At 47.3% G+C, this 14,669-nt stretch overlaps 1 protein-coding gene across 1 annotated transcript; it reads left to right on the top strand.

The window, feature by feature from the left end:
• Nucleotides 1-229: 229 nt before the first annotated feature.
• On the top strand, nt 230-14,586 carry LOC109876563 (cyclic AMP-responsive element-binding protein 5-like). The gene is made up of 4 exons (XM_020468971.2): nt 230-688; nt 3,456-3,683; nt 6,148-6,256; nt 9,095-14,586. The coding sequence occupies exons 1-4, from the start codon at nt 230-232 to the stop codon at nt 9,247-9,249; spliced, it is 951 nt and encodes a 316-aa protein (XP_020324560.2). The 3' UTR covers nt 9,250-14,586.
• The last annotated feature ends 83 nt before the right edge of the window (nt 14,587-14,669 follow it).

Genomic DNA, 14,669 nt, shown 5'->3' with positions numbered 1-14,669 from the left:
TACCTCAGCTGTGACATGTGGATGTACAGTATAAAGATGAATGCAGCAGTGTATCGTCTCACAGTCAATTATCAACACACTTTCAAATAACCTACAGTACCTGTTTCCAGTTAACTCAATGATAGACTGTCAAACAGACAAAGCCTAAAGAGATGAATCATTTAACTCTATGGTCTGGAATAGTAACCAGGAAGAACTCCTGTCCCTAATCCCAGTGAATGATAGAAACATGTTGTTGTTCTTCTCCATACAGAGGCTGAAGGCGGCGCTAGCACACCACCCGGGAGCCATCGCCAACGGCAACATGAACAGCATGGGTCACATGATGGAAATGATGTCATCGCGGCAGCAGCAGGAGCAGGGGGGCGGCCACCACCACCTTCACCCCTCCCACCCTCACCCTCACCAGCACCTGCCGGCTCCGCCCCACAGCCACGCCTACCAGCACCACCATCACCACAGCGGCCACAGCCAGGGCGGGCACCACCACCCACAGGGCCACAACCCCCATCACAACTCCCACCCGCCTCACCTCCACCCTGGGCACCCACACCAGACCTCACCCCCGCCTCACCTCCACCCTGGACACCCACACCAGACCTCACCCCCGCCTCACCTCCACCCTGGACACTCACACCAGACGTCACCCCACCCTGCACTTCACTCTGGACCAGGGTCACATTCACAGGTTAGCACTCACAAGTGATTCTTTCCCCTAGCATAGGTACCAGAGCCAGAGGTAGAGGAAGGTAAATATCACAACCATTCATGTTTAGACAGAGGTTTATGAAGGTTTGTCACAAAACCAAAGCATGTCAAGTACCTACTAAAACCACATGTGAAGCCAAAAGCACCTACTTTAACCCAAACCATAACAGTTCAGTCCTGTACTTTAACAGTCTGGTAGACAGACAGCCATTAGTGGTTTGGTTTAAATGCAGTAGAGGAAATAACATTTCAAATTCACTGTAAAGCGCGGGGGCTGGTCAGACACATTTTCCTTCAGCCGTGTGCCGTGGCCATACTGCCAAGAAGAGGTTAGTTACCTGGCAACAGACACAAAGGTCAGTTTTTCCATTGAGGTTGGTCAGCTGCAGATCAGTCTCAGTGGTCAGGAGGGTCAGTTGGAGGTTGTAAACTGCCGGTGTAAAGGGCTTGTTTGGAAACAGGACTCCAGAGCTTCACCCTTAAACTTAAATACCTCACACACACTCATTTGGGGAGTTTAGGCCTTTACTCTGTTAGGTTGCCATAACATATATACTGGGCTTCAGTCAGTCAGTCCAGTGGTCACATGTTCCAGGTGTTGTAGGGTTAGGATAATGTACAGACCAGGGCTTCAGTCAGTCAGTCCAGTGGTCACAACATGTTCCAGGTGTTGTAGGGTTAGGATAATGTACAGACCAGGGCTTCAGTCAGTCAGTCCAGTGGTCACAACATGTTCCAGGTGTTGCATGTTTAGGATAATGTACAGACCAGGGCTTCAGTCAGTCAGTCCAGTGGTCACAACATGTTCCAGGTGTTGCATGTTTAGGATAATGTACAGACCAGGGCTTCAGTCAGTCAGTCCAGTGGTCACAACATGTTCCAGGTGTTGCATGTTTAGGATAATGTACAGACCTATACGACTGGCCTGGGTTATTAGCACTAGTCATGGAGAGCTGACAGAACACACAGCTGAGCATCAACTAACAATACATATTGTTATTGTCTTTGGTTTTCACCTATATTTGACATTGATTCAAACATTTGTCCCAGGACTGATGTTGTGATGTTGACATGGAAGTTAGTGATGTAAATTACAATAAGGCCAAAGGTTAACTAAGACCCTTAATGTATATTTGACTGTTGAGCCATTAGGACCCCCCATGTATGTTCCAAAGATCTCCTTCTGTACCGTTAAAACATTACAACAACACTGGCTGTATACACAGCCGTCATCAGAGCAACTTGTATTTTCCACCATCCTCCTGAAAACGTTAATGATCTGAGGACTGAAAGCACTTGACCCATGCCAAGTATATGTCAGGACCAGTCAGTGGGCATACTGAGGGGTTTTAGAAAGCAAAGCAGGCTCTTTCTGACTGTGTGTCTGTGAGGCTGAGTGGAGGTGGGCGGTGGAAAACGCTGTCCTGACACTTCTTTAACAAGGCGGGCAGGACTGCTCTGTAAATCAGTCCAGTTACTCACTCACCCACCCACCCACCTACTCCTGACTGACTGGCTGACTGACTGACTGAGTGACTGACACCCTCAGATGGGGAAGAAGTGGTGGGCAGGGGAGGGCACGTGGCATAGGCATAATTTTGTTTTTAGGGAAGTGGCTGTGAATAGTAATTTCAAACAGGTAGAGTAGGGACTGTGAATAGTGATTTTAAAGAGGCAGAGTAGGGACTGTGAATAGTGATTTTAAACAGGTAGAGTAGGGACTGTGAATAGTGACTTTAAACAGGCAGAGTAGGGACTGTGAATAGTGACTTTAAACAGGCAGAGTAGGGACTGTGAATAGTGACTTTAAACAGGCAGAGTAGGGACTGTGAATAGTGACTTTACACAGGTAGAGAAGGGACTGTGAATAGTGACTTTAAACAGGTAGAGTAGGGACTGTGAATAGTGACTTTACACAGGTAGAGTAGGGACTGTGAATAGTGATATTAACAAGGAAAAGTAGGGACTGTGAATAGTGTCTTTAAACAGGTAGAGTAGGGACTGTGAATAGTGACTTTACACAGGTAGATTAGGGACTGTGAATAGTGACTTTAAACAGGCAGAGTAGGGACTGTGAATAGTGACTTTAAACAGGCAGAGTAGGGACTGTGAATAGTGACTTTAAACAGGCAGAGTAGGGACTGTGAATAGTGACTTTAAACAGGCAGAGTAGGGACTGTGAATAGTGACTTTAAACATGCAGAGTAGGGACTGTGAATAGTGACTTTAAACAGGCAGAGTAGGGACTGTGAATAGTGACTTTATACAGGCAGAGTAGGGACTGTGAATAGTGACTTTAAACAGGCAGAGTAGGGACTGTGAATAGTGACTTTATACAGGCAGAGTAGGGACTGTGAATAGTGACTTTAAACAGGTAGAGTAGGGACTGTGAATAGTGACTTTAAACAGATAGAGTAGGGACTGTGAATAGTGACTTTAAACAGATAGAGTAGGGACTGTGAATAGTGACCTTAAACAGATAGAGTAGAAGTAAGAAACAGGAGGGTACAACCAATTCAGCTAGGTTAAGACTTTCACGAGATGTTAGGGTAGATGAAACATGGAAATGAGACATAGTTGAAGTCCTTCTTAGTGACCTGTAAATGCAGAAGACACATTTCAGTTGAAGGCATTCAGTTGTACAACTGACTAGGTGTACCCCTTTCCCCTTTCCCTTTCCATTTGTGTGTGTGACCTTGTTCTCTCTCTGTCTGTCTGTCTGTCTGTCTCTCTCTCTCTCTCTCTAGTTGTCGCCGGCGGCCCAGCAGATGCAGCCGAGCCAGACGATGCAGTCTCCGACCCCTAGCGGTGGGCGCCGCAGGCGGACGGTAGACGAGGACCCTGACGAACGGCGGCGGAAGTTTCTGGAGAGAAACCGAGCAGCGGCCACGCGATGCAGACAGAAGAGGAAAGTATGGGTGGTGTCGCTGGAGAAGAAGGCTGAAGAGCTGACCCAGACCAACATGCAGCTTCTGGTAGGATATATGTGGACGAGATGGTTGTCGCAAATGGCACCCTAGTCCCTATTTAATGCACTACTTTTGACCAGGGCCCATAGGGCTCATAGAGCTCTGGTCAAAAGTAGTGAGCTTATATAGGGAATATGGTGCTATTTGGGACGTGTTGTAGGTCTTCACATTAGACTTTTATGTTCAAAAAGCAGGGAGATGTAGTAAATAAGTTCTCCACTGCAGGGCCACACACCTTTGATGGGGCAGGTGCTCAGAGTGAAAAAACTTGTTCTGCTACTGACAGGGGCGACCTGCAGCTGCCCCCTTCCCTGAAAAGACACTAAACATTTCATAAAAAGTAATTTGTTTGAAAAAACTGCATTTCACTACACCTGCAATAACATCTGCTAAATATGTGTATGTGACCAATAAAATTAGATTTGAATCAAAAGAGACATTTTTTCCCCTAAGAGGGCAAAAGGCCAGATGCTCCAGCACCCCTAGAGCTCCATCTGTTCGTGCCTGCTCCACTGTGTACAGCATTCTAAATAAAGTTTAGTGAATTGAATTGAATGCTGCTCAACTCTTGTAAAAGTTAGGTAGCACCCATCTCCAACCCAGACCTTCTTTCTTTCTCCAACTCTACCAATAGTTGTTTTCCTTTCATCCTCACGTCTCTGCTTGTCTATAGTTCAGATCATGAAGACCAAACACTTTCAATGTGTTTGATGTTCTTTTAGCCTGGGAGGAGAACTGCTCCACTAAACTCAGACATACTGTCACTCTCCCTTGTTATAGTTATAGGGGCTTGTTGTAGTTCAGTTTGTTGTTCCGTAGGGGCTTGTTGTAGTTCAGTCTGTTGTTCCGTAGGAGCTTGTTGTAGTTCAGTCTGTTGTTCCGTAGGGGCTCGTTGTAGTTCAGTCTGTTGTTCCGTAGCGGCTTGTTGTAGTTCAGTCTGTTGTTCCGTAGGGGCTTGTTGTAGTTCAGTCTGTTGTTCCGTAGGGGCTCGTTGTAGTTCAGTCTGTTGTTCCGTAGGGGCTCGTTGTAGTTCAGTCTGTTGTTCCGTAGGGGCTTGTTGTAGTTCAGTCTGTTGTTCCGTAGGGGCTTGTTGTAGTTCAGTCTGTTGTTCCGTAGGGGCTTGTTGTAGTTCAGTCTGTTGTTCCGTAGGGGCTTGTTGTAGTTCAGTCTGTTGTTCCGTAGGGGCTTGTTGTAGTTCAGTCTGTTGTTCCGTAGGGGCTTGTTGTAGTTCAGTCTGTTGTTCCGTAGGGGCTTGTTGTAGTTCAGTCTGTTGTTCCGTAGGGGCTTGTTGTAGTTCAGTCTGTTGTTCCGTAGGGGCTTGTTGTAGTTCAGTCTGTTGTTCCGTAGGGGCTTGTTGTAGTTCAGTCTGTTGTTCCGTAGGGGCTTGTTGTAGTTCAGTCTGTTGTTCCGTAGGGGCTTGTTGTAGTTCAGTCTGTTGTTCCGTAGGGGCTTGTTGTAGTTCAGTCTGTTGTTCCGTAGGGGCTTGTTGTAGTTCAGTCTGTTGTTCCGTAGGGGCTTGTTGTAGTTCAGTCTGTTGTTCCGTAGGGGCTTGTTGTACTTCATTTTGTTGTTCCTTTGTGGCTTGTTGTAGTTCAGTCTGTTGTTCCGTAGGGGCTTGTTGTAGTTCAGTCTGTTGTTCCGTAGGGGCTTGTTGTAGTTCAGTCTGTTGTTCCGTAGGGGCTTGTTGTAGTTCAGTCTGTTGTTCCGTAGGGGCTCGTTGTAGTTCAGTCTGTTGTTCCGTAGGGGCTTGTTGTAGTTCAGTCTGTTGTTCCGTAGGGGCTTGTTGTAGTTCAGTCTGTTGTTCCGTAGGGGCTTGTTGTAGTGCAGTCTGTTGTTCCGTAGGGGCTTGTTGTAGTTCAGTCTGTTGTTCCGTAGGGGCTTGTTGTAGTTCAGTCTGTTGTTCCGTAGGGGCTTGTTGTAGTTCAGTCTGTTGTTCCGTAGGGGCTTGTTGTAGTTCAGTCTGTTGTTCCATAGGGGCTTGTTGTAGTTCAGTCTGTTGTCCCGTAGGGGCTTGTTGTAGTTCAGTCTGTTGTTCCGTAGGGGCTTGTTGTAGTTCAGTCTGTTGTTCCGTAGGGGCCTTCCTAACAACGAGCTGGTTAATTTATTTGTCATAGTTTTATTAAATTCCAATTAAGATTGAAATCTTAATCCTGTAATTGTACATGGTTTTAGCAATGATAATACACTTAATCGCAATATCGATGCAGAATGTTTATTGTGAGTTTTGCAGTGAGGCTTAAACAAGCTATTTTCCTTTTGTAAAAAATGTGCCTTTATCAAGGATCTATTCAACAACGAAAAAAGCTGAATTTATTCACCAAGCAAAGATAATCACTCAGTCCAGCTAACAGTAAATCTCTCTTATTGTGCTCAAAATGTGTGTCGGGTGGGTAGCTGTAAAGCACTTTTTGGAAACTGCTGATGTAAAAGGGGATTTATTAAACACATTTGATTGATTGCTTGTTGTCAGAATGAGGTGACCATGCTGAAGAACGAGGTGACCCAACTCAAGCAGCTCCTCCTCACCCATAAAGACTGCCCCATCACCACTCTGCAGAAAGACTCCCAAGGTTACCTCAGTGAGTAGCTTGTTTGCACACACGCACACACGCACACACACACATACACACACACACACACACACACACACACACACACACACACACACACACACACACACACACACACACACACACACACACACACACACACACACACACACACACACACACACACACACACACACACACACACACTCACTCATCCCTGTGCCGTATCACTAGTATACAGCTAAACCTGCATAGAGAACCTTCCCAGTTCTCCAGCCATACAGTGTCTGTGTGTATGAGTTAGAATCAGTCCTGAGGTTAGGGTGCCCAGTCCAGGGTGGTGACAGTCAAGACATCCTGTCCCACACTCACCGCACTATGAGGACATATGGATCCTGCCATGTGTATCACACAGGGTGTACGGATGCTGGCAGGAGCCACGCTGTTTCATGGATGTGGGGGAGAGAGGCACTAGGATACCACCCGGCCTGGAAGTCTGGTACTGGTCATTACAACCCCAGAATATGAGGCCTGTTTTTCCATCAGAAGTGGACTGGAGTCATAGAACTAAACCACAGGTCGCTGCAGAGATTCCACTGAAAAAAGATGTCACAGACTGCCGACCGGCGTCCAGACTCCCATGTCCAGTCCTGCTGGTCCCACTGGTCCCAGTCCCCCTGCTGGTCCCGCTGGTCCCAGTCCCCCTGCTGGTTATTGGACTGTTCCACAGCAGCAGAGTATGACATCAGGACCCCACCCTCTGATATGGATAGGAGTGACATTTCCATGTAATTAGGAGAAGGCAGAAGGCCCTCCCTGTGCTGTGAGGCTTCAGCAGACAGGCAGGGGAAAAGCAGGCTCACTTCCCCTCACACTGCCCTGCTCTCACTGGCTCCTTGTTTAGAGGGTGAGTAGACTGGGCTGACTGACTGGGAGAGACTTGCATTGATAAGCCCAGTCTGTCTGTGTACAGATGTCTCACTGGCTCCTTGTTTAGAGGGTGAGTAGACTGGGCTGACTGACTGGGAGAGACTTGCATTGATAAGCCCAGTCTGTCTGTGTACAGATGTCTCACTGGCTCCTTGTTTAGAGGGTGAGTAGACTGGGCTGACTGACTGGGAGAGACTTGCATTGATAAGCCCAGTCTGTCTGTGTACAGATGTCTCACTGGCTCCTTGTTTAGAGGGTGAGTAGACTGGGCTGACTGACTGGGAGAGACTTGCATTGATAAGCCCAGTCTGTCTGTGTACAGATGTCTCACTGGCTCCTTGTTTAGAGGGTGAGTAGACTAGGCTGACTGACTGGGAGAGACTTGCATTGATAAGCCCAGTCTGTCTGTGTACAGATGTCTCACTGGCTCCTTGTTTAGAGGGTGAGTAGACTGGGCTGACTGACTGGGAGAGACTTGCATTGATAAGCCCAGTCTGTCTGTGTACAGATGTCTCACTGGCTCCTTGTTTAGAGGGTGAGTAGACTGGGCTGACTGACTGGGAGAGACTTGCATTGATAAGCCCAGTCTGTCTGTGTACAGATGTCTCACTGGCTCCTTGTTTAGAGGGTGAGTAGACTGGGCTGACTGACTGGGAGACTTGCATTGATAAGCCCAGTCTGTCTGTGTACAGATGTCTCACTGGCTCCTTGTTTAGAGGGTGAGTAGACTGGGCTGACTGACTGGGAGACTTGCATTGATAAGCCCAGTCTGTCTGTGTACAGATGTCTCACTGGCTCCTTGTTTAGAGGGTGAGTAGACTGGGCTGACTGACTGGGAGACTTGCATTGATAAGCACAGTCTGTCTGTGTACAGATGTCACTCCTAGTATGTTGTGAAAATGTATCAAGCATGTTTTCAAAGGGATAAAAAGGTTTTAAAATGCATGTTTATTTGACCCTTTTCATACATAGGATGCAGCTACAGTAACGGGTGGATAACTGATAACCTTTCAGACAATGTACAAAGCGTCTACCTTTTCAGACAGTAGAATTCTGCTTCGGCATAGAATGTTCTATTGTTTCCCTGACAACAATAAACATTGATTGATGGGGCGGCAGGTAGCCTAGTGGTTAGAGAGTTGGACTTGTAACCGAAGGGTTGCAAGATCGAATCCTCAAGCTGACATGGTAAAAATCTGTGGTTCTGCCCCTGAACAAGGCAGTCAACCCACTGTTCCTGAAAATAAGAATTTGTTCTTAACTGACTTGGTTAAATAAAAATACAAACATTAGTTTTTTATGGTAGATGTGTTTTCTTTCTACTAAATGCACTTAACAAACTTTAACAAACTTCAAAGTACTTTTCTTAGGAGCGAGTGGTCTGAGGATGGAGATCATTTGATTGACAGTTCTAGTTGCCTAGTGATGGATGTTAGCCCGGCTTCAGAAGCGGCAGCCCGTTCAGTGGTGCTTCAAAACTAAAGGTTTCGTGGAGGCTTTTAAAAAGCTGCAGTGTAACCTTTCAGACAGACAACAAACATGCCGAAGCCGAGGCGCTTTCAACACGCCTCATTCTGTTGGTCTGAAAGGAGGATATGATACATGTTTGGTTGGAAAACACAACGTTCAGTGGTTTATACTGTACATAGAAATGTAACAATTCTATATTTGGTGAAAATTAAGAGGTTTTTAACTGTTGGACCGTGTTTGTTTAGATAAACAGACATCTAGAGAGAGTTGTTCTATTGAGGGTTTCATGTTCACTACACACACATTCATGTTGATACACACACACACACACACACACACACACACACACACACACACACACACACACACACACACACACACACACACACACACACACACACACACACACACACACACACACACACACCAATTGTCCTCTCACCCTGTGTGTTGTCCTCCTCCCCTCAGGTCCAGACAGTAGTCCAGCAGGCAGCCCGGCCTCAGCCTGCTCCCAGCAGCAGGTCATCCAGCACAACAACATCACCACCTCCAGCACAGCTGTAGGGGGCAGCACTGTGCACGGCCTGCCCAACCACCGTACAGACATCAACCCCATCCACTAGAGACAAGACAGAGAGGGACTACAGTACCCCCCCCCCCCCCAGTCTGTACCCCCAGCCCCCTACCCCCAGTCCGTAACCCCAGCCCCCAACTTGTACCCCCAGCCCCCAGCCCCCAACCCGTACCCCCAACACCCAACCCGTACCCCCAGCCCCAACCCCATCCCTGGTCTAACCCCCCTTCCCTGGCTCTCTGAGGGCTGTCTGTCTGTCAGTACGGGACGGGCGGCATCACACACTGCCTCCATCTCCAGGACCGGGTCCAGAGAAACCTCTGGAGGAAAACCTCTGGAGGGAAACCTCTAGAGGAAAACTTCTGGAGGGAAACTTCTGGAGAGAAACCTCTGGAGGAAAACCTCTGGAGGAAAACTTCCGGAGGGAAACTTCTGGAGAGAAACCTCTGGAGAGAAACCTCTGGAGAGAAACCTCTGGAGAGGAACCTCTGGAGAGAAACCTCTGGAGAGGAACCTCTGAAGAGAAACCTCTGGAGAGGAACCTCTGAAGAGAAACCTCGGAGGCCTGCAGGGCTGCTCTTTCTACCGTAGCTATAGTAGTATTTTTATAGACCTTTTTAACTAATATGTGTTCTCTGGGTTTGTCTTCTATTTCTGTCTCATGTTTTTTATGTTTTTATTTTATGTTAAATTTGTACTTTAGTTAAAAGGGAGATTTGCAATTCATGCAGCATTAACCCGTGTGGAGTTTATGTGATGTCATACCTCTGTTAGTCCGACACCCCCACCGGGTCACTGTGGTGACACAGCAACGGGACATGAGCCTCAGACCGTCACCCCTGTGACCCTCCCTAACGTCACCTCTGTGACTATGTCTGTGTCTCAAATAGAACATTTTCCTCTATAAAGGCCACTACTTTTGACCAGAGCCTTATGGGTAAATGCCATTTGGGATGATTATCTTGTATGTGTGCTTGTGACTGATGGATTGACTAGCAGAGAGTCTGAGTACCACTGTCAGATAAGTATGTGTCAGATAGTTACTGTGTTGAATAGTGCAATGTTCTGGTTACATGTGTAACATACAGGGTATGTAGTGTCAGGTACTTGATCAGATGCTTAGCTAAGAAAGTGTGTGGGATGCTACTGCCTCCACGTTGTTGATGTTGTTGTTTTTAACCAAGTCGAACTGTTGCCATGATATGCTATTACTTAGTTACCTTCCGGAATCTGGCGTTTCTATTGAATTATGCTCTTTTTCTAGAAAGGACCCTGACTGTTACCCTAGCAACCCATCGATGCTATTTAGAGGGCGTTACATGTAATGAAAGATTGAACGGTGTTGAGGATATGTTCAAATTGAAGCAATACATCCTAGTATTGTTGTTCTATTAGCCATATTGCCCTGCACTGTGATACCAGCTAGCCGAGGCAGCTCTGGAGGTTGACCCCTGACCCCTGTCTCCTCCACTCTCCTGGAGGCTGACCCCTGACCTCTGTCTCCTCCACTCTCCTGGAGGCTGTCCCCTGACCCCTGTCTCCTCCACTCTCCTGGAGGCTGTCCCCTGACCCCTGTCTCCTCCACTCTCCTGGAGGCTGACCCCTGTCTCCTCCACTCTCCTGGAGGCTGACCCCTGTCTCCTCCACTCTCCTGGAGGCTGTCCCCTGACCGCTGTCTCATCCACTCTCCTGGAGGCTGACCCCTGTCTCCTCCACTCTTCTGGAGGCTGTCCCCTGACCCCTGTCTCCTCCACTCTCCTGGAGGCTGACCCCTGACCTCTGTCTCCTCCACTCTCCTGGAGGCTGTCCCCTGACCCCTGTCTCCTCCACTCTCCTGGAGGCTGTCCCCTGACCCCTGTCTCCTCCACTCTCCTGGAGGCTGACCCCTGACCCCTGTCTCCTCCACTCTTCTGGAGACTGACCCCTGTCTCCTCCACTCTCCTGGAGGCTGAACCCTGACCCCTCCAATCTCCTGGAGGCTGACTCCTGTCTCTTCCACTCTCCTGGAGGCTGATCCCCGTCTCCTCCAATCTCCTGGAGGCTGACTCCTGTCTCCTCCACTCTCCTGGAGGCTCATCCCCGGCTCCTCCAATCTCCTGGAGGCTGACCCCTGTCTCCTCCACTCTCCTGGAGGCTGACTCCTGACCCCTCCACTCTCCTGGAGGCTGACCCCTGACCCCTCCACTCTCCTGGAGGCTGACCCCTGTCTCCTCCACTCTCCTGGAGGCTGATCCCTGGCTCCTCCACTCTCCAGGAGGCTGACCCCTCCACTCTCCTGGAGGCTGACTCCTGACCCCTGTCTCCTCCACTCTCCTGGAGGCTGAGCCCTGACCCGTCTCCTCCACTCTCCTGGAGGCTGACTCCTGACTCCTGTCTCCTCCACTCTCCTGGAGGCTGACCCCTGACCTGTCTCCTCCACTCTCCATGACCAAGTAAAGCTTTAAGAGACATCTCCTTCAGTGTAGTTCTAGTGTTGCTGCAGCCAGACTTCCAGAATCAGCGGCACATTCCAAATGACCTGAACATTCCAGATATGAGCCTTGTCCTCTGTCTGCCTCAATATCTCAGGTGGGGTTGTCATACTGTAGGAGACATATAGAGAGAGATATGAGGTGAGATAGTTGATTGAGTCTATGCTTTTGTAGTCTGACTGTCAGTGTGTGTTTGACAGTTGAAGAACGATTGGCTGAGTTTCTATCCCTTTATAATGAAAAGGTCTTACAACCATCTCTAACGAGGCTCAGCAGTTTTAGCCGAATGTTTTCCAAAACATCACAACGTGCCTGAACTTCTCTGTCTTTTTTTATTACTAAATGGAATGTCAATTGTTTCAAATACTTTTGAATCATCATGAACTTTTCCATTGAGCTAGCAAGCCTTTATAAGTGATTGTTCCCCCAGTCTCAGTGAGTGTAGTGTTGATGGACACTGTGTGTCTGCTGTTGGTGTGTTTTTATACCATTTAGCAGAGGTCTTTCTTCAAACCACGTAGTCATGTATACATTCTTTATGTGTGGATGGTCACGGGAATCAAACCCACTATCCTGTTGTTGCAAGTGTCATGCTCTACCAACTGACCTACAGAGCACCAGTGTGTTGTCAGGGAGTTTAGTCTGTAAGGGCCAAACCAGCTGGCTGACTGACCAGGGAGGAAAAAGCTGACCTTCAGTCTAACCTCTCCATTCTAGCTCTAACCCAGCTCTCCCACAGACCGGCTGACATGTCTGTGTGTGTGTCTGTCTGTCTGTGTGCGTGTGTGTGTCTGTGTGCGTGCGTGTGTCTGTGTGTGTGTCTGTGTGTGTGTGTGTGTGTGTGTGTGTCTGTGTCTGTATGCGTGTGTCTGTGTCTGTGTGCGTGTGTGTGCGTGCGTGTGTGTGCGTGCGTGTCTGTGTGCGTGTCTGTGTGTGTGCGTGTGTCTGTATCTGTGTGCGTGTCTGTGTGCGTGTGTGTATGAATGTTTTCCATCAACACATCGTCCAATAGCCCGAACTAGTAGGAAAGCTCAATATTCACTTTAGTTTTGACCACGACTCTGTCATGCTTGCTTAAGTCACCCCTTAGTTAGCACTGATCTAGGATCAGTTTACGCTCCCCGTATCCAAACCTAAACCATTAGTGGAAGGGGATTCTAAACAGACCGTAGCTCAGTGTCTGGGAGAAACTCCACTTTTCCCTGAACATGTTGATACTTCAGCAGGACTAGTAGTACCTATGACTACATCCTTTAGTAGGAGTGAGCCAAGCAGCTCTACAGACAGGTGAGCTAGAGAGACATCATGTAGCTGTCTATGCACTTTGACCTCTGGGATATCCAGAGGGTAGAATAGCCATATTGAGGTCTCAGTGATGCCCGGTTCAATACACCAGCGAGACTCTGTGTGACTGACTGTTGATCTGTAGAGAGACTGACTGACTGATGCTCTGTAGAGACTGACTGACTGATGCGCTGTAGAGAGACTGACTGACTGTTGATCTGTAGAGAGACTGACTGACTGTTGATCTGTAGAGAGACTGACTGACTGACTGTTGATCTGTAGAGAGACTGCCTGACTGACTGTTGATCTGTAGAGAGACTGCCTGACTGACTGTTGATCTGTAGAGAGACTGACTGACTGATGATTTGTAGAGAGACTGACTGACTGACTGATGCTCTGTAGAGACTGACTGACTGACTGACTGATGCTCTGTAGAGAGACTGACTGAGTGACTGTTTCTCTGTAGAGACTGACTGCATAGTAGTGACTGTTACTCTGTAGAGACTGACTGCATAGTAGTGACTGTTTCTCTGTAGAGACTGACTGCATAGTAGTGACTGTTACTCTGTAGAGACTGACTGCATGGCAGTGCCTAATGGTGAGGCTCCACAGGGTGCTCCTTATAAAGCTTGAAACATGTACCTTGCAGATGCGTTACTACAACATTGTTCAGCTCCAGTTTGTCTCACTGTGAACGGTAACTAAATGAATAAGGTCAACTGGAAACATGCATTCCCTTTTTCTCCAGTGTGATGCACAAAGGTCTTGTAGAAAGGCTCGGGCAGTGGGTTGAGGTGTGTGTGCACGTGTGTGATAACAACTGAACTTATGAAAGGTTGAATATGTATTAAGGGCTTCCTGTATTGCAAACAAGTGAAACACCTACAAAGCGCCTTATTTCATTGACTTTTGTATTTTCTTTTGAATCTCTAAACGTTGTGGCTTATTACTTTCACCAACTACTTGAGTATTTAACTGTTCTGAAATAAAACATGTTGCATCATGGGGAATATATGGCATTGACCTCAACATATTCAACTGGAATTGTTGTTAGATGTTTTGTTGGAATAACAGCTAATAGTGTGGAGTTTCTAGTTAACAGACAGGTCAAGCATAAGGAAGACTGGTTTGTCTAACTGTACAGGCAGACATAAAGACAGGTTAGTGAGTTCAGGATGAGTGTGTGTGGGTTTCTGGGAGAGAGGTGGAGGACAATGCCTGCACATTAATACAAGTATAAATGTATCATTTTAAATATAAAACTATAAATATTGTATAGAATGTCATTCATTTTTATAATCTTGACTGTACATGTAATGCAACCACCTCTCTTTTTGAAAGGAGTCTGATGTTTTGTACATGTATGTAAATGAGGTTTTTGCGTAGCACTTGTTTGCAGCCTTCTCAGTGTATGTTCGTCAAGGTTCATTTCCGCGCTTCGATACGTGTCCACGGTGTATTATACGTAATGGATTGATGAATTCAGAATTGCCTGCATAACTTTGTACATGTTTGTGTGTCTCATCACAGCATATTGTTTGGTCTGCGTTTGGTTCAGCAGTTGTTCAGATGTTACACATCACTGCGGCTACATTACAGCAGGAGAATAAAGCACTTGTTCTGTAACATTACTCAGCTGCCTCAAATGACTTCAGATGTACCTTTCACAGACAAACCATATAACCACAAAATGTACACCGAGTATACACCAGTG

The sequence above is a fragment of the Oncorhynchus kisutch genome, unplaced genomic scaffold (assembly GCF_002021735.2).
Source record: "Oncorhynchus kisutch isolate 150728-3 unplaced genomic scaffold, Okis_V2 Okis02a-Okis13b_hom, whole genome shotgun sequence".
Taxonomy (NCBI): Eukaryota; Metazoa; Chordata; class Actinopteri; order Salmoniformes; family Salmonidae; genus Oncorhynchus; species Oncorhynchus kisutch.
The sequence above is the reverse complement of the archived record's forward strand: the minus strand, read 5'-3'. Positions and strand labels throughout refer to the sequence as shown.